This window comes from Silene latifolia, chromosome 3 (assembly GCF_048544455.1).
Source record: "Silene latifolia isolate original U9 population chromosome 3, ASM4854445v1, whole genome shotgun sequence".
Lineage (NCBI taxonomy): Eukaryota > Viridiplantae > Streptophyta > Magnoliopsida > Caryophyllales > Caryophyllaceae > Silene > Silene latifolia.
The window spans coordinates 148,472,384-148,500,349 of NC_133528.1; the positions used below are offsets into that span (position 1 = coordinate 148,472,384).

The 27,966-nt window shown below is 33.6% G+C and overlaps 2 protein-coding genes and 1 long non-coding RNA gene across 5 annotated transcripts in view; 1 reads left to right on the forward strand and 2 right to left on the reverse strand.

Moving 5' to 3' along the window:
* Window positions 1–27,966, reverse strand: part of LOC141648394 (putative disease resistance protein RGA1) — a 94,226-nt gene that overhangs the window by 18,315 nt on the left and 47,945 nt on the right. The window lies entirely within an intron of this gene.
* LOC141648396 (uncharacterized) lies at window positions 1,256–27,963 on the reverse strand. 3 transcript variants are annotated; one of them, XR_012546016.1, is made up of 6 exons: window positions 24,325–26,785; window positions 23,085–23,313; window positions 22,420–22,557; window positions 21,802–22,049; window positions 1,963–2,144; window positions 1,256–1,694 (listed from the first exon to the last, which is right to left on the reverse strand). XR_012546016.1 is itself a non-coding variant. In XM_074457044.1 (4 exons), exons 2-3 carry the CDS (start codon window positions 26,963–26,965, stop codon window positions 22,450–22,452), a joined length of 282 nt encoding a protein of 93 aa, XP_074313145.1. In that variant the 5' UTR covers window positions 26,966–26,968; window positions 27,746–27,963; the 3' UTR covers window positions 19,826–22,040; window positions 22,420–22,449. The 3 variants fall into 3 exon arrangements, 2 of the variants coding, with proteins under 2 accessions (XP_074313145.1, XP_074313144.1); XM_074457044.1 differs by lacking the exons at window positions 1,256–1,694; window positions 1,963–2,144; window positions 23,085–23,313; window positions 24,325–26,785 and adding exons at window positions 26,792–26,968; window positions 27,746–27,963 and having other exon boundaries at window positions 19,826–22,040; XM_074457043.1 differs by lacking the exons at window positions 1,256–1,694; window positions 1,963–2,144; window positions 23,085–23,313; window positions 24,325–26,785 and adding exons at window positions 26,792–26,968; window positions 27,746–27,963 and having other exon boundaries at window positions 19,827–22,049.
* On the forward strand, window positions 9,699–12,588 carry LOC141646445 (uncharacterized). Its single transcript, XR_012545558.1, has 3 exons — window positions 9,699–10,003; window positions 10,558–10,626; window positions 12,264–12,588. It is a non-coding gene; the product is annotated as an uncharacterized LOC141646445 (long non-coding RNA).

A 27,966-nucleotide genomic window follows, 5' to 3' on the forward strand; every position in this document is an offset into this window, starting at 1 on the left:
TTTAGTTACTTTTACACTAATCTTCAATAATTATGATGTCTTTCAGTCTTATTAAACAATTTATTTTTACATTTAATGATTGTTGTTTTTGAAGTACTTTTTTACTTTTTTTTGCATCTTGAAATGTATTTTCTGATATTTTTTCCCAAGGATTGAGTTTTTTTTTACTTTTTCGATTTTAATAATTTTTCACTTTTTATTTAATGTTTTTTGGCATATATTTCGATTATTAACATTTTAATATCATTATAATTATTTTTTTATGCAAGAGTTTGCAGATCTACCATTTACTTTATTGTTTGCAAATCTACCATTCAAGTTAATTAAAAACGATATAAATTTTGCGGTCTTATTTTGTTTTTTTCCTACAATTTTCAAATTCGTGGCTTTAATTTTTTTTTTTTTACGATTTGTTTTGCCAAGGAATGCTATTTTATTTTATTTTTATGTTTTTTACCGATTTTATAGACCAAAAACAAAACAATTTTCGATAATAATTTTTTTTTATACTTTGTTCTGATTATATTGGTAATATTTTAGGAAATGTAATTGTATTACCTATGATTCTACATAGTTTGTATGTGATTGTATAATCTATAGTTTTATATAATTCTTATAAATTAAGATCATAAGATAAATTAGGAGATTATGCATTATTTATTACTCGGTAATAATTTATATTTACGTACAAACATAAACGTAAACATAAACATTTACGTACAAAACATGGTGGTTTTCGAGAAATTAATTCCAGATTCTTTGTTGTGGGTCCCACATTAACTATTTATAAAAAAAAAGGAAAAAAACTACATTTGATGACGTGAGTGAATATGGATGCTTTAAATGTTTCTGTATTTATAAAGATAAGATTAGCTGCTCACGTAGTATAAAAAAATCAAGATTAGGCTTTCAATGACCGATGTCGGGATCAAACTAGTGATAAACTGGACATTGATGTAGATGGTCTTCTGAATATTAGTTGGGGGGATATTTAAGCATGTCTGTTATGTGAGCATGTGGCCTGCGGCTATTTATTGAATTGAACCCTTGATTTGTGTGCCTGTCCAGCTCTCTTGAACTAGATTTTGTAAGCTCTTCTCATAAGTTTCAATATTGTGCAGATTTGTGCCTGTAACCGATAGATACATCGGGTTGTTTGGGAACGATAGAGTTACGGAGTACGGGTCGTATTTTAGCATTGTACATACATGGTTGCAAGAGATATTGGAACATAGAAGAAAGATGACATAAATAGTTGGAAAACAAATAAGGCATTCTTTCATTAAGAGATGGGAACATTGTTACATTTATGCAAAACTCACAATAAAACTAGTCTTATGTTTTTGGTGTTTTTTTGATAAGATAGTACAGTCTTATGACCCGTCTATGGCGCCCTAGCTTCCCCGAACCATGGATTTTCTCCGACTGAAGTCTCCTTGGCCGGCCAGTTTATTGCCATTGATTCTTTCTTGCATCAAGATGCTTTGGAATTTTTCGGTTTTTTTTCTTCTTATTTCTTCATCTTTTATGATCTTATCCCATGCATCAACTTCACAATATGCCTTGTAGAAGTTCACTGCGGATTCTTGCTTTTGGCTTAAACTGTGTAATGCTGTTGGATAGTGTCGATGTCGAGTCCTTTCAGCTTCACAACAGATTCTACATGTCCTTTCAGTGTGTGAAGTTCCCTCAACCTGATCATATATTTTTCAAGTTTTATTACACATTTTTTTTGTTTTTATTTTTTTTTTGTTTCTGTCAGCAAAATGTGATTATTTTTCAGGGGAAGGTAAATGTCCTTCCTGTGCTCTCTGCACGATTGACCTGATGAAACAGAGGTAAAGAAGGATCATTTTTCTTCCCCTAGAACGAAGAAAGCACATTTTTTTTCTAGGGAAATTTTTCCTCCTCTCGAAACAACCAGAATTTAGGAGTACATTTTCGGGTTAGGCATAAATTTACCTTGCAATCTCAGCATGTCTCTTGGCTTGCTCAGCTATTTCAGACAACTCCCTGTAGTTGTTGGTGTCACCTAAGATGTTCGAGGATGAAGGATGGTTGAGCCCGTGCAGGGTGCGTTGAGCAGTAGCCCATTGTGCTTCTCTTTCACCTCTTCCATAATCCTTTTTACTTGTAAATGCAATCTATAAATCCAGAAAGTTACGAAGGTTGGGGTAACAATGTTAGTGGTAACAAAAATTAGACTGCTGGAGCCATAAATGTAAAACGTTCTAGGGCGGGTGGTGGAGATAAAACCATGAAGGATAAAGGTGATAATCAAGTTACTTTCTGTGAGTAAAAGCTTTTGCTGTCTATTGGTTTTTTTTTTTTTTTTTATGCTTCTATAGCCATAGGTGCTTCTGTATTTTTCATGGCAAATGCATTTTTTTTGTCTTTTGTTTTCATGGGCTTATTAAATGTCCAATTTGGGTTTCCGAAGGTCAGATTTGTTGCTCTTAGACGACCGGATTGTCATCTAGAGTAGAGAGTGGGTGGGATAATAGGAGCCCTATAATTATTTTAGGGACTAAGTCTTTATCATCGATACTGACGACGACTGTAATGCTTGACGTATTTTTGCCGATTTACGTATGTTTAGTATATTAACGGAAGTATTTATGGATGCTCAATATTTCTATTTGGCATGGAGACAATCATTTGCCTGTTTGATCTGAACCAATTTCTTAATTTCTTCCTGCTAAGCAAGATCAAGTTGGAGACTTTCTGCAGTTGCCAAAGGAAGCACAATTGTTCTAATACTTAAGTTCGTTGATATTATAAAATTAATGGTGATTTAACAGAGAACATATTTATAATCAAGCTAAGCTTACAAACAGAGAACATATTTATAATCAAGCTAAGCTTACAAACAGAGAACATATTTATAATCAAGCTAAGCTTACAAATCGCTTTCCTCATTTTAGATATTTGCTGAATTGATGTGCAGGAAACACCATCTCTCGAAACAAGTGAAGCCAGGTGAAACCCGTGAAGGTATATCATTAGCATGAGAATACAAAGAACTTATGCTCGAATAGCTCTTGGTTTTGGACAAATTACTAGAACCAGCAGTGTATATGAAACTGCCACCGAACTGGCAGTAAGTAACATGGTTAAGGTGGAAGACATCACGGGAAAGGGGCTGGTATTGGTGGCAGACTGGTGGTGGTGCAAAGTTGCAAAATATGTATTTTTTACTTTTTTTTTTGTTTTTGTTTTTAGGTAGTGGAAGTGAAATTGATTGTTAGTTGTGTGGAATAAAAGGGCAATGTAATTAATCATGATGATATGGTTTTCATTTATGGTGTGAAAATACCTTAGGGCGCTGAAAGAATAGGTGTTGGCGGTGGGGATAGAAGGATGGTAACTTGTGTTGGTGAAGGAATTGGTGGTGTGGGAACCAAGGTGGGTGTAGGTGGTGGTAATACTGTGATTGGTGTGGGTGGTGTTGAAGAAGGTATAACCGGTGGTGAAAATTGTGGTGGAAGGATTGGTGCTTGTGGAGGTAGTAAAGGGATCGGCGTCGGTGGAGGTGACAAAAATGGAATGACTGGTGTTGGTGGTGGTGACAAAAAAGGAAATACTGGTGTTGGTGGTGGTGATGCAAAGGGAACTGCTGGCGTTGGTGGTGGTAATAGAGGAATTGGTGTTGGAGGTGGTGATGCAAATGGAACTACTGGTGTTGGTGGTGGTGATGTGAAGGGAACTATTGGCGTTGGTGGTGGTAATATAGGGATTGGCGTTGGTGGTGGTGATGTAAATGGGACAATTGGTGTCGGTGGTGGTGAAAAGGGGATGGGGATGGGGATTGGCGGTGGTGATGCAGGAATTATTGGTGTTGGTGGGGGTGATGAAGGGATCGGTGGTGGTGAGGCAACTGGTGGTGGAAGAACCGGTGGAAGAACCGGTGTGGGTGGTGGTGAGGCAACTGGTGGTGGAAAGATTGGTGCTGGTGGTGGTGAGGCAACTGGTGGTGGCAGTATCGGTGGTGGTGGCGATAATGGGATTGGTGTTGATGGTGGTGGTGGTGATGCAATTGGTGGCGGGAAGACAGGCGGCGGCGGTGATGCAACTGGTGGTGGAAGAATCGGTGATGGCGGAGGTGGTGATATAGGGATTGGTGGTGGAGGGGACGGAATTGGATTTGGTGGTGGGGGTGGTGAAACAAGTGGAGGAGGTGGTGAAAACAATGGAGGTGGCGGTGAAAATAGTGGAGGTGGGGGTGGTGAAAACAATGGAGGTGGCGGTGAAAATAGTGGAGGTGGGGGTGAGACCAGTGGAGGTGGTGGTGAGACCAATGGAGGGGGAGAGACTATTGGAGGCGGTGATGCAAATGGTGGTGGAGAAGGTACTAAAGGAGCAAATGGTGGTGAAGGCACTAGAGGTGGTGGTGGTGGTAAAATAGGTGGAACAAGCGGAGGGGGAGGAGTTTCAATTGGAGGTGGTGGATAAGGTAGCAAAGGCGGACTCGCAACAGGCGGAGAAGGGGTAATAGGTGGCAATGGCGGGACTACAGGTGGTGAAGGCCTCGGTCTAGGCTGAAACGGATCATCCGGTGAAGACGGGTTGAATGGCCATTGCCCACAGCTACCAAAGAGATACTGATAAAGCGGATCACAGTTGGAATCTCCACCCCCGCCCCCACCCGTCTTTCCACCGCCCTTATGTGGAGGTTTATGACTACTCTTACCACCTTTTTTAGCTCTACTACTACTACTACTACTACTACCCCCTTTTTTTCTATGTACTTTACCCTTTCTTGTTTTTGTCAGTGTCCTGGCATCAATTAAGGTTGAACTGATGAAAAGCAATGCTATAACTAATTGTATCACTATATTTCCTTTCATTTTATTTCACTAGTTTTCAGGTTTTTACCATCTCTTTTGCTTGTTCCCTGTGCTATTTATATGAATTGATGAATTCCATTACTTGTGTACCTCAGATAACCGGCTTTAATGTGAAAACTGAAAGGTTGTAGAATAATGTATAGCTGTAGTTTAGAATTTCAATAGGTATGATCTTCACAAGTTGGCTGCAGAGTGAAACCCAGAAATAAAGACGGGAAACAAAGTAGTTGAGTAGATTTCTACCATTTGTTGTCGTTGCAAGTGTTGCAACCAACTCCTACTAAAGAGATTTATGGAGGGAAATAAATTTCCAATGGGATGCCTCGATTTGTGCCATGCAAATAAATGAGTATAGAATTATTATTACATTCTCGATCGTTGGGAGCTCAATTTCTTGAAACACAAGTGTCACTCGCCCTTCAAACAATGCCGCCACATAAAACGACAGTAAGCTAAACTCTTAATCATTTACCAGTAATTTTTGTGTGAGACGGTCTTATAATGTGAAACGGTCCATTATACTCCCTCCGTACCAGACCAAAGGTAACACTTATTATAAACGGACGTACCACACCAAAGGTAATATTCCTTATTTGGCCCACAACATTACCAACTTATCCTTATAACCATTTGATATTTACACAAAATGTCATTACATACCCCACCTACCAACCCACAATTAAACACCCAATTACATACCCCACCTATTTATTCCCTCTTTACCCTTACTTTTCCACTTTTTCTTAAATACTCCATTTTTCCCTACGTTACCTTTGGTGTGGTACGAAGGGAGTATAAAAAGACAACTCATTTATTAGCGCTAAATAAACAAATATTTTAGAAAATGGATTGTCTCACAGTGTGAGACCGTCTTATTCTACATTTTGTTAATCATTTACTCCATGTAAGAGTGTGCTCTATACTTTCAAACTTGGTATTATAACAATCCTAGTTTATTACGGCTCTGCATGAATCGTTAATTACATTCAAATGTATTACTCTTTTCATGGAAGATGATACACATACACGTGTATGAGTTTTTCCATACACAACCAATTACATTGTGACACGTGACAAACTAGAGTTAAGAGTTAACTTCCATGAGTTAGTTTAAGGCTAGGTTAGTAATTTAGCATTTGTAGTTAAATTGTTAACTAAATCTAGTTAGCTATATTTATGGAAATTTTTTATTTCTTTATTTTATACATTAGATTTATTATTAAGTCAAACCTAAAAAAAACCATTCATGAGGCTCGATCCCACAACCTCGTGGTTTGAAAGCCCTTACTATTACCACTATGCCACATCCATCTTGTTGTTATTTTTACATATATTTTGATATATATATTTGTTAAAACCTGACTAAAAACAATATTTACATATAATAATTATTGATTCTACTTCTAACTTATATTCAATATTCAGTGTACCCTCAGTATTAAATCAATATACATGCTTGATTAGTTAAATGTACCTGATAAAAATTAAACTAAATATTTTATGTACATATGGTAATTATTATTTGTAGTTATAATTTACAAAATTAATATAAAATTTATATTCTATAACATATTATTATAACGAAAAATGTATGTACTAAAATATATTTATGTCAAATGTACATCTTATATACCTATATGACATGTCATGTATATTCCAATTAATTATCAAGTGTATATGTATATATAAGGGGTACATATATAGATTTGAGATCCAATGAGAACCACTAAGATAATGAGAACCGTGAGAACTCCCCTTTACAAAATTTTATTTTTAAAATAACGACATATTTGGATTCGACGTACAATTTAATGTCTAGATAATATATTTCTTGGTTAAGTTATAGAAGGAAATTGAGGCGAAATACATTTTACTAATTTTCATGCACCTCATAATCATTTTCATGTATGTAACATTTTTCATGAATCTAGTACTTGTTTTCTTGCATCTAGAGTCTTGTTTTAGTGTGTCATTGTATTTTTGTACACTAAGTATATATCTTTTAATATAATAAATAATAATAAATAAATAAATTTTGATTACACCCAATATTGTATTTGAATGAACTAAATGGTAAATGAAATGGGTTATGAAAACTATAAAGAGATAAATAAAATAAAAATTTCCAATAGATGGAGTATTTCATAATACATTAGATTTGTACTTTAGTTATTGAATAATAATGAGCGCTCTTAAATAATATTTTAGTATAATATTTCATATTTATTTAAATATATAACTCTAATAAATTCATATAATAAACTAATATAAAATTTGATTTCATGAAATTAGGTAAGAAAAAAATTTAACAAATATTTGATATATTTATTTAAATTAGAACTGTTCATGGACGGGATGGGCCTATTCCCGCTAAAAAAGAGGGTTTGGACAACGTATTTTTCAAATTTTACAAAGGCCCGGTCCACGAACACGCTCAAAACCTGCTAACATGTATGTGGCCAAAAAAACAAGCTAGGCGCTCACGTCCGACCTAAGTCCGTATTTGACCACCTCTAATTTATAAATTGTGTAAGTAACAAAGGTAACTCTATATTAATAGTGAAAATAATTGTAGTAACATTTGGTGTAATAAATATGACAGTAATCACCCATTTGAGTGGTAAAAGTGACGATAATAGCAGCTAGAGTAGTGAAAGTCATAGTAGCAAGAATGCGAATAGTGAAATTAAGCAAGAGAAAGATTTAACAAATATTTGATATATTTATTTAAATTAGAACTGTTTATGGATGGGACGCCTATTCCCGCTAACAAATAGGGTTTGGACATCGTATTTTCCAAATTTACAAAGGCCCGGTCCACGAACACGCTCAAAACCTGCTAACATGTCTGTGGGCCAAAAAATCAAGCTAGGTCGTCCGACCTAAGTCCGTATTTGACCACCTCTAATTTAAATATATAAGCCTGATAAAATTGTGTAAGTAACAAAGGTAACTCTATATTAATAGTGAAAATAAGTAGCAACATTTGATGTAATAAATATGATAGTAATCAATCATTTGAGCGGTAAAAGTGACGATAATAGCAGCTAGAGTAGTGAAAGTCATAGTAGCAAGAATGAGAATAGTGAAATTAAAAGTATTAAATGCGGGAGTAGTGAAAAAAATAATATGGCGGGAGTAATGAAAAAAATAAATAAATATGGCGGAAGTAGTGAAAGTAACAGCAGTGACAACAAATGTTATAAAAGTAACAGTATGAACAATGGAGAAAGGTAGCTAACAATTAGGTTTAAGGAAAATATTTTATTTATTTAAATATACAAATTTGATAAAATTAACGGGAATAACGAATTTAACTACAAAAATAGCGGGAAAAGTCAAAGAAATAACAGTAACCGAAGGAGTAGTAAACGTAATAGTATTAACAGGGATATGTTATGGACGTAATAATATCAACGACGGGGGAATAAGTAAATGTGTTTCATATAATTTGTTGATAAATTTTAATCTCATCATAATTTCAAGATATATCATAGAACAATATATTATAAATCGTAAATGTATGTGATAAAAAATACTAACGCAATTATATTTCATAAAAAAATAAAATTTAAATGATAAATAGAGGTAGCCTGGTGGGGCTAGACACTAAATCTAGTTAAATGCAAATTAAAGGTACAGATGATAATTACCATAAGTAAATACAATATTTTGTTCAATTTTTTTCAAGTATACTTAACTAACTCAGTAAATACATTGCATTAAATACAAGTTAGAAGTATATATTTGATAACTAGTTTAACTCCCATGCAATGTATGCATGACATATATATAATCTTACTTTTTTAGTGTATTATATTTATGAAATTTAAATTAACTAATCCTTTTTTTTTTTACGTTTCTCATCGTTATATTTTGATTTGAAAAACCAAAGTCAAAATCGTATTAATCATGAAATGAGTATTTAAATGAAAGTTTTTCCCATTATCGAGAGATTAATAGTGTTATTTTATAAAATTTTACTGATAATATATTCTTAGCCGCAACTTTTTATCATAGAAAATCAATGAATTTTTTTTCGTATGACTCTTTAAACGAAAAAAAGAATTCCTTTTTATATCATAAAAAGATTGGAGCTAATTTTGTGTAGAATGTAAAATACTAAAATGACATAAATATATAAATCTGAAAGATTATGTGTATTATAGCCTACCATACTAATTGAATATGCTAAAAATAACTAAACTTTATTTTATGCAATATGTTTAGGCGGGAAAATTTGGAGTTTCGCCTATTCTTTTAGTAAATAGGGAATTATTATAAGTAAATATTATTTTAACTCGGCTTTTAACATACAAATAACAATAGAGATACATATTTAATAGCATGTGTAGCTTCACGAAGAGGTCATGAGTTCAAGCCTCATCAACAACATTTTTTATCTAAATATAGTTAATTAGATAAACTTCACAAGTTAACCATACATTTAAAATTACTAACTTAACCCTACACTAACCAATTAATGTTAACTCTAATTTGCCACATGTCGCGATGTTATTGGTTGTGTATGGGTTTTCCATACACCTCGTGTATGTGTAGCCTTTTTGCTCTTTTCATTGGTATTCAAACATACAATTAGTCTCCCTTGTGACGGACGCTATCCGTCACAAGGTGAAGACGGGCCAAATCAATACCATATTAGCTAATATGGATACTAGTGGGGTATGTGTAGGTATTATTATATTCATAGGGTTCTTGGTAGAAGCAAAAAAAAAAAAAAAAAAAATTGGAGAGCTCCCAATATTACGTTGTGAATAATTGTACTACACTATACCTCACCCTCTCTCCTGACTTTCTCATCATTCATCACTCTCTCAATTTTTTATCGCAAATTCTCATTATAGACGGACACTATCCGTCTATACGTATAGACGGATACCATTTTCCCTCACAAAATACCCATTTGCCATAAAGTAGGAAGCACATGGGGGTGTCCCACCTTGTCCCCCTACCCATTTTATTAGAGGTATTTACCCGTCTGTTCGCCCACCCGTCTATACCAAGACCTATTGATTTTTTATTCATCAGCATATTCATCACTTTCTAGATTTTAATCTCCATTTTTAAAACCCAAATAAATTCTTCTCTCTAAAAACACCATTTTCATCTCCATCAAGATCTTCATCAAAAATAAGGTGATAACATTTCCATCATAATCTTCATCTTTTACCTTCCTCAAGACAATGGTTAAAAAAATGGCTAAAAAAACACATTCAAAGAAGCTTGGAAAAAAACAATCGAAGGCAAAAAGTTGATTATTGTGTTGAATTTTTTTTAAATTATGCAAAAAGTTTAAATATCTATGTCATTTTTTACTCAAAGTTGATAATTTTATTGGGTTTTTGTTTGATTTATGTTAAAAAAAACTTAAATCTTTTGTATTTTGATTTGTAGATCTAAGGTTGTTGATAAAAAAATGAAGATTTTATCCAAATCAGAGAGATTTGGAGTTATAATCATTGTTCACAGCATCATTTGTAAAAAAATCACATTGGTTTAATTATTAATTTTTTTGGTGTACTAATTTTTTGTTTTATTTGCAAAAAATTCTTAGCTTCAAGATCTGAGTTTTATTTGTAAAATGTTTTAGCAATTTTTGTTGGTTAATGTAGTAGCGCTTAACCACCTTAGATCTGAGTTTCAAGATTTATTTATGGTGTACTACTAATGCATTTTTCTTGTTATGTAGTAGCGCTTAACGCCGTCATTAGCTACTGGAACGAAAAAGAAGAGCAAGAGACTGATATGCGTGGAAGAGGTATGAGTGTAATTTGGAATATATTTTTGTCATAACCTGAGAAAAAATGTAACCACCTTAGTGTTGATAATATGACCACATTTGTGAGAAATGTACCTACGTTGGAGTGTGTTGTTATTTATATTTATGTTTGTTTGGGTTTCAAATGAATCTTAACACGTTAACATAAATGACCAAACATGGTGACATATACGTGTGTTGAAAATGTGACCAAATTAGCTGAAAAATGTACATATGTTTAAGTATGTTGCTCATTATATAAATGTTTATTAGGGTTTAAAATAAATCCTAACATGATAACATAAATGAGTAAACATGGTGACATATATGTTAGTGTTGAATATGTGACAACCTTAGTGAGAAATGTACCTATGTTTGAGTGTGTTGTAATTTATATTTATGTTTATTTGGGTTTAAAATGAATCTTAATATGTTAACATAAATGACTAAATATGGTGACATATGTGTTTGTGTTGAAAATGTGACTACCTTAACTGAAAAATGTACCTATGTTTAAGTATGTTGCTCATTATATAAATGTTTATTAGGGTTTAAAACGAATCTTAACAAGATAACATAAATGAGTAAACATTGTGACATATGTGTTAGTGTTGAACATGTGACCACCTTAGTTGAGAAATGTACCTATTTTGAGTGTGTTGTTATTTATGTGTGTGTTTATTTGGGTTTAAAATGAATCTTAACATGTTAACATAAATGACTCAAGATGGTGACATATGTGTTAGTTTTAAAAATGTGACCACCTTAGTTGATAAATGTATCTATGTTTGAGTGTCTTACTCATTATAGAAATGTTTGTTTTAGTTTAAAATAAATCTTAACATTATAACATAAATGAGTAAACATAATAATATTTGTGTTAGTGTTGAACATGTGACCACCTTAGTGAAAAAAATGTACCTAGTGATAACACATGTAACCATTACACTATATGTTTGTTTAGATTTGAATGAATATTATAGTGATAACATCTAAGAATAAACATGGTGACATATGGTTTGTGTTAAAAATGTGACCATCTTAGTCTCGAAATGTAACCCTATTTGAAATATTGTCACATTAATTAGAATGTGAATGAATGTTATAACGACAACATCTACGAATAAACATGGTGACATATGATTTGTGTTAAAAATGTTACCACCTTAATATTGAAATGTAACCCTGTTTGGAATGTTGTCACGTTAGTTAGAATGAGTGAACGAATATTATAATGACAACATTTATGAATAAACATGATAAAAATGTTACCATCTTTGTCTCGAAATATAAACCTGTTTGAAATGTTGTCATGTTAGTTAGAATGTGTGAATGAATATTATAATGACAACATTTATGAATAAACATGGTGACATATGAAAATGTTACCATCTTTGTCTCGAAATGTAACCTTGTATGAAGTGTTGTTGTATTAGTTATAATGTGTGAATGGATGTTATCATGGTAACATCTATATAAATAAACATGACGACAAATGAAAATGGTACCACCTAAGTCTCGAAATATAACCATATTTTAAATGTTACCATATATTAGTCAGAATGTGTTGACATATATTTTGTTTGAAGGAAACTTTTAATGTAAAGTAATGGTAAAGTTTCATACTCATTTCGCAGAAATTCGTATGCAACCGCAACACCTAAAAATGGACAAAACAAAATCCGACATTAGACAAACCTCGAAGCAGTTGGAGGTGCAAACAACAAAGAAATTGGAGGTCCTCTAATGGGTGTTGCCGAGAAAAAAAATGAAGGGGCAGAGGCCATTCATGGATTATTATCTATTTAACTGTCAGTTTGTAATAAAACTTATGTTTAGTACTTGGTGGTTTGTTTGGTGATATGTTATTTTGAGCAGAATTTTAGTCCATTTTGATGTCAGACATCTAAGACAATGTTTGTTTTGTGCACCTTAATAATTATAAAATGTCATCATTATCTATTTAAATGTACGCATTTTTTTCAACAATAGTAACTATGTCATTATAAACGTCTAAAAATGTCTTAATTTTTGTCGAATATATGATCATTGAAATTATAAAATACTTCAAAGAGTAGTATGTGATCATAAGAGAGTACAATGTTACCATTTAAGAGATTATAGTAGTATATTACCTTAAGTTCTAAAATACTACAAAAATTTGTTCGTTTAATTTCTAATGTTACCATAAGAGAGTACATTGTTACCATTTCAGAATGTATATAAAATTGTAATTAGTTGGTAACAGATTTATTTTAAATGGTAACATAACATAATGTTAATATAAGATACTAGTACGCGACCACATCAGTAGTAAAATAGTACATACTTCGTTCTTTTAATTTCCAATGTTACCATGGACAGTATAGTGCTACCATTTAAATTCTACTGGTAGTCTGAAATGTTTTCCGAAATGATAACATACTTAACTAAACTGGTGACATACTGGAGTAAAATTGTAACATATTTAGTTAAACTTAGTGATATACTAGAGTGAAATGGTAACAATTTGAGCACTTGTGATTACAAAACGTACGCTGACAATGTTATAACAAGCTTATATCACTATACAACATGTACTACCTAAAACGTTTTCCCCAAAATGTGGTCGGATTGTTATCATATACCCTAATGCCCTTCTGCGCCTTTAATATCAGACACGGGAGAACATTGTACGCGGAACTGTTAGCTGCCTCATCTTAGTCCCTTTTCTAGCCTTCTTCATTCGCAAATTCCTTTTTTTTTTACGTTGGTTGGGCCCGTTGTCGTACAACGTATATGGTCAATAATAGCAGGCACCCGCAGCTCTATGGTTGGTTGATCTTCGTCCATATTAAGGGATGAGATATGTGCAACTAACATAGCCGATGTCTCGTTCTTTGGTAAATATGAACACATTATCAAAGATATAAACTTGAGATGTTTACACATTAATATTTAATGTAACCAGTTAATAGGTAGAATGTTAGCATCTTACTTATACCATTAAAATCTAACTGTACAAAGAAGATGCGATTGAATTTGAATAGAGACCTATAATGAACACATATATGCATTGAGATGGTGACATGAAAGTTTGTGTAAAATGTTATTATCTAAGTCATAAATGTAACCATCTACAATAAATTTCTTTAATTTAAATGAATCTTATAATGATAACATATATGAATGAACATGGTGACATGTGAGTTTGTGTTAAAATTGTTACCATCTTAGTAAGTATGTGTTGCCACTTTATAGAATGTGTGTCATAAATGTTAGCACCCTTAGTAAAATGATATCATTTTAGGCTGAAATGTAACCATAATAACAATGTTTAATGTTTAATTGGTCTTACAAATGTCAACAAATAAGTGGCAACATTTATGCAGGGATGTGGTGACATAAGACAATATGTCAAAATGTAACCATGTTAGCTTATGTTCTTACACACTAAGATGGTAATATTGTGACACATTCTCCTTTGTATGCATATTCAGGTAATGACATTTTGAACACAATCAAAAGATGTGCAAAGTTGGTCACATTCACATATATGTCATTATGGTGACAATTGTATAATAGACAAAGATAGGTACATATTCTGATAAGGATAATTTGTAACACCAAAAAATATACATGTCACCATATTTAGTCAATTATGTTAACAAGTTAATAATATTTGTACGTTCCTAAAATATAAGTACATATCTTTGATAAGGTGGTCACATTTTCAACAATCACATATAATTCAGTAATTCACCATGTTTATTAAATATGTTAATATGGTGACAATTGTATAATCAGACTAAGATAGGTACATTTCGCTGATAAGGTAATGGTTACATTTACATATCTTCACAATGCTTAGTCAATTATGTTAACAAGTTAATAATATTGGTACATTCCTCAAACATGGTCACATATTTGCAAAAACATGCTCACATTTTCAACAATCACATTTAAGTCACCATGTTCATTATATTATGTTAACATCCTAAGGATAATTTGTAACACCAAAAAACATAATATTATTGGTACATATCTTTGATAAGGTGGTCACATTTTGAACAATCACATATATATCACCGTGTTTAGTCTATTATGTGAATATGTTAAGAATAATTTAAAACATAACATTGGTACATTCCTCAGCTAAGGTGGTCACATTTTCAACAATCACTTATATGTCACCATGTTTAGACTAAGTTGATGTCCTGATAATTGTATAATCAGATGGTCACAACTGAACACATATGTTTGTTAAGAAATGATATCATCTTAGTCTGAACACCCTGAAAGATCAGTACCTATGACAAGAGCAACCAAATTTAAAACTTTGGTTAAAATGGTAACACTGTACTCATAAATGTGGTCACACTGTACGCTAAAATGGTAACATATATAACTGACTGTATAAACTTTTCAAAACGCATGTTATACAACGTTAAATTCTTAAATTAGTGTAGAAGTGAATCAGCAACAACAAAAACAACATTTTAAAATCTCATCAACAAAATCTTAAAATCTAATCAACAAAAACATCTTAAAATCTCATCAACAACAACAAAAAAACAAGACCAACAATCTTCCAAATTCAAAATTTTCATCTAAAATTTTCAACCCCAACAACACCCGAAATATATTATCCTAAATATTATCAACAAAAACATCTTAAATAATAAAGAATAAAAACCTTTACTAATCAATATCGTCACAAATCTTCATCGTTACCATCAAGCAATACATCATTCTCGTTCTACAGATAAATAAATAAAAATATTCCCAGATCAAAACACATTCTCAGATCTACTCATAAAAAAAGACACATTTGTTGCCCTAAAATCACATCAACAAAGACACACAATTTAAAAATAAATAATACAAATCTTTACTCATCAATATTGTCACGAATTCTTCGTCATTACCATCAAACAATACACGTTTTTCGTCATTACCGTCATTAACATGTAGAATTTCATACTCTGCCGGGTTCAAAACATCAAAATCAACCATATTATCAACATCAACCATGATTCTATTTTTTGTGAACAAAAAATAATTTTTTTATAAAGATGAATATAAAGATTTGAATGAAAAATATGAAGATTTGAATGAATTTTGTTGTTTGATGCTTGACGTAGGATGAGAGGGAAAGGGTTTGATGTTTGACATAAAGTAGATGTTTTGATATGGTGGTGTATTTGATGCAATATGAGCATTAAATGTTAGTCATATTTTGTCCTCCACCCACATTATTATATATTTTATCCACTATTCACTATTCGGCCCATATTACATAAAACGGTATCTATTTGCCCCGTCTTCACCTTGTGACGGATAGCCTCCGTCACAAATGAGAATTTGAGTCAAACCTATTTATCATTACCTTTTTAACACTATTTATGATCGGAAAAAATCTTGGCGAAATAAGCATAGAAATGAAAGGGATCTTTAAAATTCTGTGCAATATAAAAGAGAAATAAATAATAGTTATCTGGGATATTGTTTGATTCGCCTTCATAAGTACACTAAAAATATCAAACTTTTATATTTTTTTATAATGTAAAATTCAAGATATTTACGTTACAAGACAAACGTGTAAAAAAAATGGTGTGTTTGAAATTGAATGAAGATAGTACATTTTTAATATTATTCATGATCGGAGAGAATCTTAGCGAAATAAGGGCACTAGTAATAGATGAGCCTCTAAGAGGTTTGTTATCATGCTACATATACAAACTCATTTACCTACAAACCTCATATCAACAATAAATAAACCTCTTCAAGGTTAATACATGGTCCACTAAACTTTTTCTCCATTTCGATGTTGACCAAATCTAGACTGCTGATAGATAATGGTCTCTCCATTTCTTTTTAGAAAATGGAGATGACTTTGACTCTTTAACTACCTCCATCAACATCATTATTCACAAAGAAACAAAAAAAATTACTCTTTAGAAATTATTTAAATAATAAAGGAAGCAAATAAAATCGTGACATGGTGTTGTTTGGCGACACTGGGTTGTGATTTTTTCCTATCAAAATGTTGTCCCTTGTTTGTTTTCTATTGATCAAATTAAAATTATAATATTAAAAGTATGAGAGAGAAATATAATGGGGTATAGACTAGGGCTGAGCAAAAAATCCGATTATCCAAACTGATCCGATATTCGATTCGAATCCGATCCGAATTTTTGGATATCCGATCCGAAAGTTAAATTTGGTTTGGATATTTGATCCGAAATATTTGGTTTTGGTTTGGATATGGATATTAGAATTAAAACATGTGGATATCCGATCCGATCCGAAACTATAGTTTTCTAGTATAATTTCGAGAAAATAAAATTTTATTTGATACAGCAACTTAATTAATGTTTAAAATATTAGAGAAATATCTAAGTGGTACTTCAATTTTATGTCGGGAACATTGAAGTAAGAATACTAAAGAAAATCATCATGTAAGACTATGAATATAATCATGTTTCAAACTTAATTTTAGAGTAAATTCAAAAGTATGGATATCCGATGGATAATGGATATCCGCATCTGATCCGATTATTTTGGATACCCGAACATTGGATATCTGAAACATTTGATTTGGATATTGGATATCTAACTTCAGGATTTCTAATATCGATATCCGATCCGAACTAGCACTTTGGATCAGATACCCGAACCGTACTCTGCCCTAGTATAGACGTAAGAGTTCAATAAAAAAAAAAAAAGAGTATTATTGATGGAGTAAAAAATTAGGAGTGTGTGTTGTAAAGGTAGACAGATTATAATAATATAAAAATATTATAATAATATAAAAATATCTATTATCAATGAACATAGTCTTAGAATAACGTGATGGAAGAAGACAAAAGTGACGGTCCAATGCACAACATCCACCATCACTTCACTTTTAATGTGACAGTGATTTCCATCTACGTACGGTACCCAACAAACAAGGAAACAGAATTTTGGATTATTTTAATCCAATTGCTTTTTTTTTTTTTTTTTTTTTTTTTTTTTTTTTTTAAGGTAAGAAAACCAGGTTGATCTGTAGAGAGACCAACCTATCTCATCCTTTCGAATAAGGGAGGTAAGTTGAAGCCACCGCTATCAAACCACTCGAAAGAGTTGGACGTGAACGTCCAAAAGCCATGAAGTCAAGAACTTGCTTGGCTTCACGAAAGAATGTTTAATTATCACTTCATCGAAAAAATGGGTCTAATTTTACATCCTCGATAATACTTAGAAATTTCCACGGAATTTGTCAAGACTGCCGAATCGAGTTAATAACACATAAGTTGTCACCCTCCACAATTAACTTGGAGATTCCTAAGTATTTAGCTGCTAAAATACCTTCTTTTAAAGCAAGTGCTTCCGCAACAAGGATAGTATTGGATCCGCACTTTTTTGCTCCCAACAAAACGACCTTACCATTGTGATCTCTTATAGAATATCCTAAAGCAGCTTTATTACCTTCTATTCTCGATCCGTCAAAATTTAGCTTTAGGAAACCGTTTGTAGGTTTTTCCCACCAAATCTCTTCCTTACTAGAATTGTTTCTAACTGACTCTTCTATCTCGGGATTGTTGAGATCCTTAAATCTAGTCACATTCCATGTCTTAGTGCTATTATTACATAAAGTAATAAGTTTGCTGATACTTAAATTAACATTATTAAAGATAATATCATTTCTATGAAACCATGCATTCCACCAAATAAAAATAATCTTTATAAAGTCATCTTTTGGAATTAAATCCTTGAGATAATTAAATTTTGTTAGAAAACTTTGACTTGTAATAGTATCATAATTTGACAAAAACTCGTTGAAACTAATAATGTTCAGGTCTTGGATGACAGACCCAATCAAGGGACATTCGTAAAAGAAATGATCTTTGTTTTCAATAGGGTTGTTGCACAGAACACAATGAGGTGGGACATCAATATGACTCTTGAGAAGTCTACTTTTCGTTGGAAGGTCGTCAACACAGACTTTCCAAAGAAAAAATTTCAATTTAGGAGGAATATTCAATTTCCAAATCCACTGAAATTCACATTTGTCAAGAGCTTGATCGAACAAACCCTGCGCTAACCAAGTTGCTGTTTTGGTAGAGAAATTTCCATCTACGGACAACCCCCAAATGAGGGTATCTGGAATATCATTATGTAGCACTGGAATATTAGTAATCTGATTAACAATATCGTTATTCACTAAACTGGATAATTTACAAACATCCCATTGCTTGTCTGTGGTTATGAAATCTTTAACCAAAAGATTAAGATCACGGTTACTATCATCATCAACCATACTACTTGTAAGTGGATGTGAAAAAACCCAATTATCAGACCAAAACTTAATGTTGCTACCATTACCTACCTGCCATCTCAGTCCTTTTCTAAATAGAGTCCGAAGACTCATTAGTTTACGCCATTGCCAAGAAGAGGTTGAATTAGGTTTATGATCAAATAGTGAACAATTTTTCAAGTATTTTTTAGATACCACTTTGACCCATATACTTTCTTTATCCATAAGAATTTTCCATAAAAGTTTCATTTGAAGAGCTTTATTAGCTGCTTCAGAAGATTTAATTCCTAAACCACCAACCGATTTTGGTAAACAAACTTTATGCCAACCAACCAAATTTGGAGAACGCTGGGAAGGATTCTTATTCCAAAGAAAGTCTCTATTAATTTTATCTAATCTATTATGGATCGATGAAGGGAGGAGGAAGCTTTGCATCTGAAAAGTTCCCTTTGCGGCTAAATTAGCATTAACAAGAACTAGTCTACCTGCTTGAGATAGAGAATTTGCTTTCCATTTCGATAATTGAGTGCAAGATGATTGAATAATGTTCTCGAAAGTATTTTTAGTCACTCTGCTATCAATTATAGGACATCCTAAATACTTACCCAAATGGGCTTCCTCGTTCATATGAAGAATGCCTCTAAAGGATTCACGAAGAGAACGCTCAATATTTCTGGTGCATTGAAAAGTGGATTTGTCAAAATTAACAAATTGTCCCGAAATCGTGCAAAATTTATCTAAAATAGACTTAATAGTTCTACAACTCTGGTTAGAGGCTTTAGCGAAAATGATAGTGTCATCCGCAAAAGTGAGAAACGGAATTTTCTCCACCCCGGATCCAATTCTAATACCAATATCACTAGAGCTAACATCACTATTTTTTTGTAGAGATCTTGCTAAAATCTCGGCGCACATAATAAAAATATATGGCGAAAGGGGGTCTCCTTGTCGAATACCTCAAGTGGGTTTAAAAACGTCTCCCGGTGTTCCATTTACTAACACTGAGTAAGAAACAGTGTTTATACATGCCATAATCCAATTGCTTGTTGGCAACGGCTCTTCACACAATTGATATAATGGATCCAATTTATTACAGTATTGAATCCATTTGTAACTGTTGGTACGGCTAATTTTTTCCAAACGGCAATTTTTTTCGAAAAATCTCACTTTAGATGGACACTATCCGCAAATTTAGTTCAAATTTCTCATTTTATTCTTCTTAGTTATCTATACAATTTTCTCTAAATTACATATCACTTGTCATTTCTCATTTGTAATATCATTAGTTCTCAACTAATCAAACGAAAACCAATATGTAAGTAGTACTCCCTCTGTCCCGGTCATTTGTTGTCCTTTTCCATTTTGGGGTGTCTCAGTCATTTGTTGTCCTTTCTATTTTAAGAATGAACTTGATGAGTAATTTGATCATTCTCATACAATTTGTTCCACTTGTCATTTAGTTATTGGTCTTTTCCTCATTCCTTGGTCTTTGTGCCAAAACGAAAGGACAATAATTGACCGGGACGGGGGGAGTAATAAGTACTACAAGGTAAATCATCAATTTGCATGGCAAATTACAAATCTGTACCACATGATTAAAAAAAGGGTCAATTGATAAAAACAACCCTTATATACCAAAACTTCAAAATTACAACCCTTTATGTTTTTCTTACAAAAGTACACCCATAAATTACCATTTCCTTAAAATTTGATACCCGTCTACTTATCCGACTAAACAAATTATAAACTGACCGTTTTGCCCCTGACTTATATACACTCTATCGGCCTATCATTTACCCCTTTCATTTTACATTTTCATTTCTCACGGTATCCAAACTAAACCGGGTTAAATCCCTAAATTTTCCCCTAAATTAATTCAATCTCTTTCATCAATCATCTTAAATCAACAAGAAGGAGCTCTGATTGTGCACAATCTCTATTTTTTACGGAATAAATTGAAGTATTTTTATCTATCTCCTTAATTGCATCATGCTCTCATATCTCCCTCTGAAAATTTGAATGGTACTTTACTAATTGCATAGTTTGAAAATTAAATGGTACCCTCAAATTAATGGCTGAAGTTGAGAGAAAAAATTGACACTGAAAATGAAGAACAATGAGAGAAGGATGAATGTGTGAAAATAGAAACAAATGAGTGAATATATATAATTGGAAATATGTTAGTGATTTAAATAAAGGGTATAACAGGAAACTTATGCTAAAATTTAGAAAAATCTTACATTAATCAACCGGAAAATTCTTTCGTTGCTGCCGGAGTAAGAATTGGTATCAAATTTTAAGAAAATGGTAGTTTACAAGTGTAATTTTGTAAAAAAAACACAAAGGGGTGTAATTTTGAAGTTTTGGTACATAAAGGGACTTTCAAACTAGTAAATTATAATTTATAATTTGAACATGGTGTTTAAATATGAATGCGCAAGTATATTATACTTCGAGGTTTGTATTAAATTTCATCAATAAAGCTTGTATATCCGCTGACCAAAACCAAAGGCCCGGTTCCCACGCCCGTGGTTGCCCGGAGTCTTAGACGCATAATGCGTCAAAGACTTTCCAAGAAACTCCGGCTCCATGACCACTTAAATGTGGCATGAGATTACTTAAAGGTATGCAGTTGTTACGACATATGTTATTTACGGGTGTCATACATCCACGAGTAAATATTCAGCTACCGAGCTTGTCATGAGTCAAATTTTGGAATGAAGAGACACAATGTTTAGTAGCATCACATAGCATATGCTAAATGCTATATAAGATTCGAAATTCCCCACTAAGAGAGTATTGAGTAAAGATAGGTTGTTAGTGACATTCGGAGAGCAAAACCAATTCCCAAACACATAAACGAGATATAATAAATACAGAGAGAAAGTAGTTACCTCATTCTGGTCATGGAATAGGGGTGGAGTATTAGCAATGGGAGAAAACCCGATTGCAGGAATCCCTGGTTGCCTAAAAAAGCGAGCATCAGTGGAGTCCAGGGATATTTCCGGCTTTTCAAATTTCCCACCGGCAATCAGGATGGCTTCTTCTAAGAGGGTCCACCCAGGGTATGAACTGTCAGCCACTGTCAATGCTGACTTTCCAAATTTGGCATGCACTGACACCTTCTGCAGTTCTGCTGATACTGCCCAAGTAACAGTTAAACCAGAAAAACTAATTGCATGAAGTATGGCAGACCAAGAATTATTTTTTATGGTGTCCTATAGAAAATTTCTAAGTAATTATTCTATTATGATTGAGCTTCTTATGAAAAGTACATACGTGTTTGCCTTAAAATGAAGTATCGATTTATCAAATACTCATTTCCATGTCCAAGCATCAAGTGTTGCACAAAATTAATCATGGACAATTTCCAAATCTCAAACTAGAACCAGGAACAAGGGGAGCAAAATAGTATATGAATCATGAAAAGGATAAGTTCTATATGTTGATGATGTATTGTTGCACTCTCCCAACAAAAAGTTGTTTCAAACAAGACAAGTCAATAGTTTTACCTCGAATGTCATATTGGGTGATGCAGGTGCCTACTCATCAGCAAAATGTTGTTCAGGTGCCGCTTGATCAGCTGTAGGTGGGACTCGGATATCAACTCCTGCTTCAGCTCCAGACGGTTGCATATTCAGGACAAAGCCCTGATAAACAAAAACTTTCTGTACGTGAAGCTTCAAATTTCAAACAATAGTGTGTTCCTACTTACAAAGATCTCAATTGACTGTGGAATCCATCAGAAAAAAAAGTATTTATAAGGCTGGTTAGTTAACAACAAGAACACAAATGAACAGCAAAATAGCAAACGTTTTACTATGTGGCCGTTGTCCTTTTAACTTCCACAATAAGGTGGGAACAATCAAGCATGATAAAACAAAACTTCTTGTTTTATCAAGTGATGCACGCCGCTTAAACTAGAAAACCCGTGGTCCAAAGAACACAAAAACTTAAACGAGGTGGTCTTACAAGTGAAACCAACCTGTTACTCATATAATTATAAGCAATACATAATATGTGGGCTAGTCTCACATCACATGTGAGACTGTCTTATACAATATTCGTTGTCCAAACAAATATATGACTGTCACCCAATTACATAACTCCAATCATGTCCCCAGTTACTCATATAAGCTACATGTACTATATAATTTCAAAATTAAGACGGGCTCACCGTAAGAGTTTGTGTTCCAGCTTTCAAGCGTCTTCCCCTTCAATTTTCAAGCCACTCTTGCTGAATGGCATCCCCAAGTCTAATACAAAAGCAACATTCATTTTCTGAATACATCAGACTCAGTCAACTTTGTGCCCCATCCCGTCCTCCAATCTCTTCATGCCGCAAACCCAGAATCTATTAGATTTCGGATAGCTTCCAAGTGCTTCAAACTCACACATTTCATAATCTGTGAACACAAAACACATTATTATGAGTGTCTTCAGATGGACAAACATAGACCATTGATCCACATATCAATTATCACCGACCTAGGAATAGACTCTCAGAATGTAAGAATCAAACTTCTAAATCATTTCTCATTCTGACCATTGCCGTTTCATTCTAAAAGACTTGAAATAGACCAATAGGCATTTATTGGGAACACTTAAAAAAGCTTTGTCAATGTAAATCTTTGACAAAAATATTCAGACCAATCTATCAACATACACAAATGATCACAAATGATCCAAGTCTGTCCTTTTATATATCGCACCTCATTTAATAAAGGTCCACTAGGACTTCGAACTTTCAGCCACAGCCAAGGCTTGGTTCCCAAACCAAAACCTTATGCTCATACTGCACAGGCACCAGTTAAACCCGTCAAGCAACAATGAACAGGCAGAAGGGATAATTATATTAACTATAGCAAACCTAAAAAAATTTGTTTGCAGTGTACCGTTGAAAATACAGTAATTATTATCAAAAAATAATATTCCGTAGATCCTCTTAAGTAAAATACTAAATTTTGAACTCTTTAGCACAAAATTATATTAAGTTAATAACTATAGATGTACATGATTTCTAATTTAGTCATCTGTGGCACCTATTAGGCCATACCATATATATGAACCATGTAACTCAGTCTCATTTTAGGAGTCAAGGAGAAGAAAATATTCACCAAAAAAAAAGAAAAAATATGCACACAGATAAATCATTTCTAAGCAGTCATAAAACAAGTGACTGGCCACATAAAAAAAATCTAAAAAGGTGAAGAGATTATTGAATGATACAGAGTACAATCTAAGGAAACAGGTTGCCAAGAGAAACGAGAATCAAACAATTAAACAGTTGATTAAAAAAAATGAACCTTTTAAAGAGAGAGAATCAGCAATTTTATGGATACCAAGTTTGATTTCACCGATTAATTTTATTGTACCATTAATGACTAAGCAAGCTTGGATTCTTGTTCATGACAAACCTTTATTTATTCACTGAAGGAGATGTGAGGGATGTGTCGAATATTGGGCCACTCCTTGCCGCTTGGTTCTCGGCATGCTTCATTTAGGTCTGGGCAGTTTTGGATCTCAAGTTTCTGAAGGGAAGTCATGTTTTGGATTGTGCCTAGTGAAATGAGGTTGTGGCAATCGACGATAGTGAGGGAATGGAGTGATGATAAGCAGCTTATCCATTCTGGTAGACCTTTCAGCGAGTTACAAGATTTAATGGAAAGGCTTTCAAGGGCGGTCAAGTGCTTCATTCCTCTAGGTAGTATTGGCATAGTGCCAAGAGACATCAACTTAAGGAAACGAAGATTGTGACGTAGGGATCTCCAAGGCATGTCATTGTCGAATTCCTTATCCACTACCGGCACATCATCTAGTGATAGCGACTCCAAGGCAGTGAGATGTTCCACTCCTGAAACACTCGTCAGCCTACTGCACCTTCGAATCCCAAGTTTTCGTAGGAAAGAAAAGCTCTTGAACGCCTCCTCAAATTCCAATAAGCTCTTCAATTCATCATTGTCTTGTATCCGTATATTGGTAAGACGTCTAGCAGGCATAGTAGTGATATAACCCACACTGTCTACTCGCACCTTTAAATTGAGACCTAAATTTGCAGGTCGTTCATCTGCTAATATCCGCAACGACTTGTTACCGCGCTCCACCTTTAGTGATACTAGGCTCGGACATGGCGGAAGAGATGTCAGCTCGGGGAATTTAATTATAAATAAGCTCGAGAGACGAGGAAATGGTGTTTGCCAATGCGGCATATCGCTGCTTCTATCAGCTTCACCAATTCCTTCCCACCATCCTCTCAGCCTTTTCAAACCATGAATATACAGATACTCAAGGGATGGGAAAAATGATACATCCTTTGACCTAGAACCACCACGGCTAATTGCACTGGGTTCAATGTACTCCAAATTACTTAACTTGTAAAGACACAATTCTTTAAGATGCTTCAAATTACTCGACAATGGGATGTCATGCAACCTCTTAGAATAGCCAAGCTGAATCTTGATAAGATAATAAATGCCCAGTCATCCTGTGCTCTTCCCCACCTTGGAATTTCAGTACCTCTATATCCCAACAACGTCAACTCCATGAGATTTCGATTCGGTTGCAGCGTCTCAATCACAGCCTCATTATTGGTTTCACCGTCTTCTTCCATAAAAATTATCTTTATCACCTTCAGATTCTTAATGTGCTCCAAATAACCGCCTTCCCATTTATTTTCCTCGTTAATTACAAGACTTCCATAGATCCTAATTTCAAGCTTACTCCTTAAATTGACGAGTAATTTTAAGTCTTTCAATTCTCCTCTAAATTGCTTTCCAATTGCACTCACTTTACCAACTTTAAAGTCGCTTAGCTCTCGTAGATTAGTCAACTGGTTTATGCCCAAAGGCATGCAAGTCAACTTTCCACACCAATCAAAATCCAAGAGTCTAAGATTTACCAATTTGCAAAAATCTTTTGGCCATTCTTTCAACCTATTACAATAATTCAAAATCAAGCTTTGTAAATTATATAATTTTGTAATTGAATTTGGGAGTGTCTCGAGACTCTGATTTTGAGAAATATCAAGATATCTTAAATGCAGCAATTCTCCAATTGACTCCGGCAAATTTTGGGCATTCGGCACTTGTAAGCGTAAAGATCTAAGACAACACCAATTAGCTAATAGAGTTTTCACCTCATCCAAGTGGATCTTTGTATTCATATAACATGTACGAATATTTCTTTCAGGGAAAGAGTTGTTTGTCCATTTTTCCCCATCAAGGAATAAATGGCGAATTTTTTTGCTTAAGTTGTTTGACGAGCTATTTGCCACAATAATCTCGTCCCCCGCGACTTCTTGAGCAAGATCGTGCAATAAATCGTGCATTTTAAATGATATAATAGCATCTAAGCCATCTCTTTCCACATCTTGAAAAAAACATCGTTTTAGTAACACTAAAAAACAGTCCTCAATATCACCATTAAATCCTTGCGCCATCCAAAGATTAATCAACTGCCGTTTGTTCATTTGAAAATCCTTGGGGAATAAAGCACAATACCTAAAACATTTTTTCTCAAAGGGTTCAAGGTTGGTGTAACTGAGCTTTAAGATAGACATAATTGGATTCTTGGTTGTTTCAATGTGAGGTATTCGGTTCTTTTCAAATGATTCCCATCTATGTGTTTGACCATATAAAAGAGTTCCTAGAACTTTTATAGCAAGGGGAACAATGGAGCATTTTTTAACAATTTTTTTGCCAATCATCATCAATTCAGGGTTTTTTGCTTCATCTGATTCTCGTTCGAATGCCGTCAGCACAAACAAACGCCACGAATTCTCATCAGATAAACCTTTGAGCATAACTTTTGTTGGATGCTCTTAACCTCTTGAGAAGTATTGTAACTAACAAGAATACGATTCTTAGAGGAAAAGAAACGACTGACCTTATCTAAGACCTTCTTAGAGAACTTGGCACCAGCATTGAGTTCCTTCTGCTTAGCGATAGTGATAACCTCGTCAAAGAGATCATCAGCTTCGTAAAGAACTTCATTCAGCTCATCAACCCAACGTTGTTCTCCATGGGAGAGCTCTGGTTTCGCTTCCACGTCAAGGAGCATGTCCTTGATGAAAGAGACAGATTTGTTTAGTTTTCCGAGATCAGATTCCCAGTCCCTCATGTTTTTGAGGACAGGAGATTGTAAAAGTTTGAAGACATTTTCAGCAATGGAGATCAATGTTCCCAAATCAGCCATAGCTTTATAAAATGGTGATAAAAGGGATAAAGATGTGTGTTTTGAGTACTGACTACAACTTCATAAATGGTGATGTTTATATAATAAGAGGTGCAGCATTTTAAGAAAATGTAACCATTTTATCTACAAAAATGTAACCATTTTATCTACAACTTCATAAATGGCTCTTTTCCCGTCTGAAATTAGACCGACAAAATGTCGTCATTTTAAGAAAATGTAACCATTTTATCTACAAAATGTTATCATTAGAGGTGTCACTTTTTACCCTGAAAATAATGTGAAAAATAAGGGTAACATGTTACAACATTTTCTTGTAAAATGACAACATGTTGCTCATCTTATTTCAGACGGGCAAAGAGATCAACAGTTCCGTAGAGAATAATCCGAATTTATCCAATTCACCAAAACTAATCCCAAATTTGAGTATTCCCAAAATCATTTTCATTGTCCTATTTCACTGCATTACTACTCCAATTAAAAAAGTCTCCATGATATGTTTACTGATTATGATACAAATATGCAATAAAAGAAAACAAAATAAACGAGTTGATAAGAATGAGCAAGTATTTTCATGTAGATTAAACATTTGTAACTAGAAATTGGCAATTCAATGATAAGAAAGGAATTGAACTAATGAATACTCACTTGAATTGAGCAGAGAATCGGGACGCCATTGATGAGAGCTGGTGTCAACTGTATATGTTGAAGAAAGCGGAAATTGAATGATAAGAAAGGAATTGAATTAATGAAAACTCACTTGAATTGAGCAGAGAATCGGGACGCCATTGACGAGAGCTGGTGTATGTTGAAGAAAGCGAAAATTGAATGAATAATACGATCATTTTGAAAACCTAACTTAACAATTA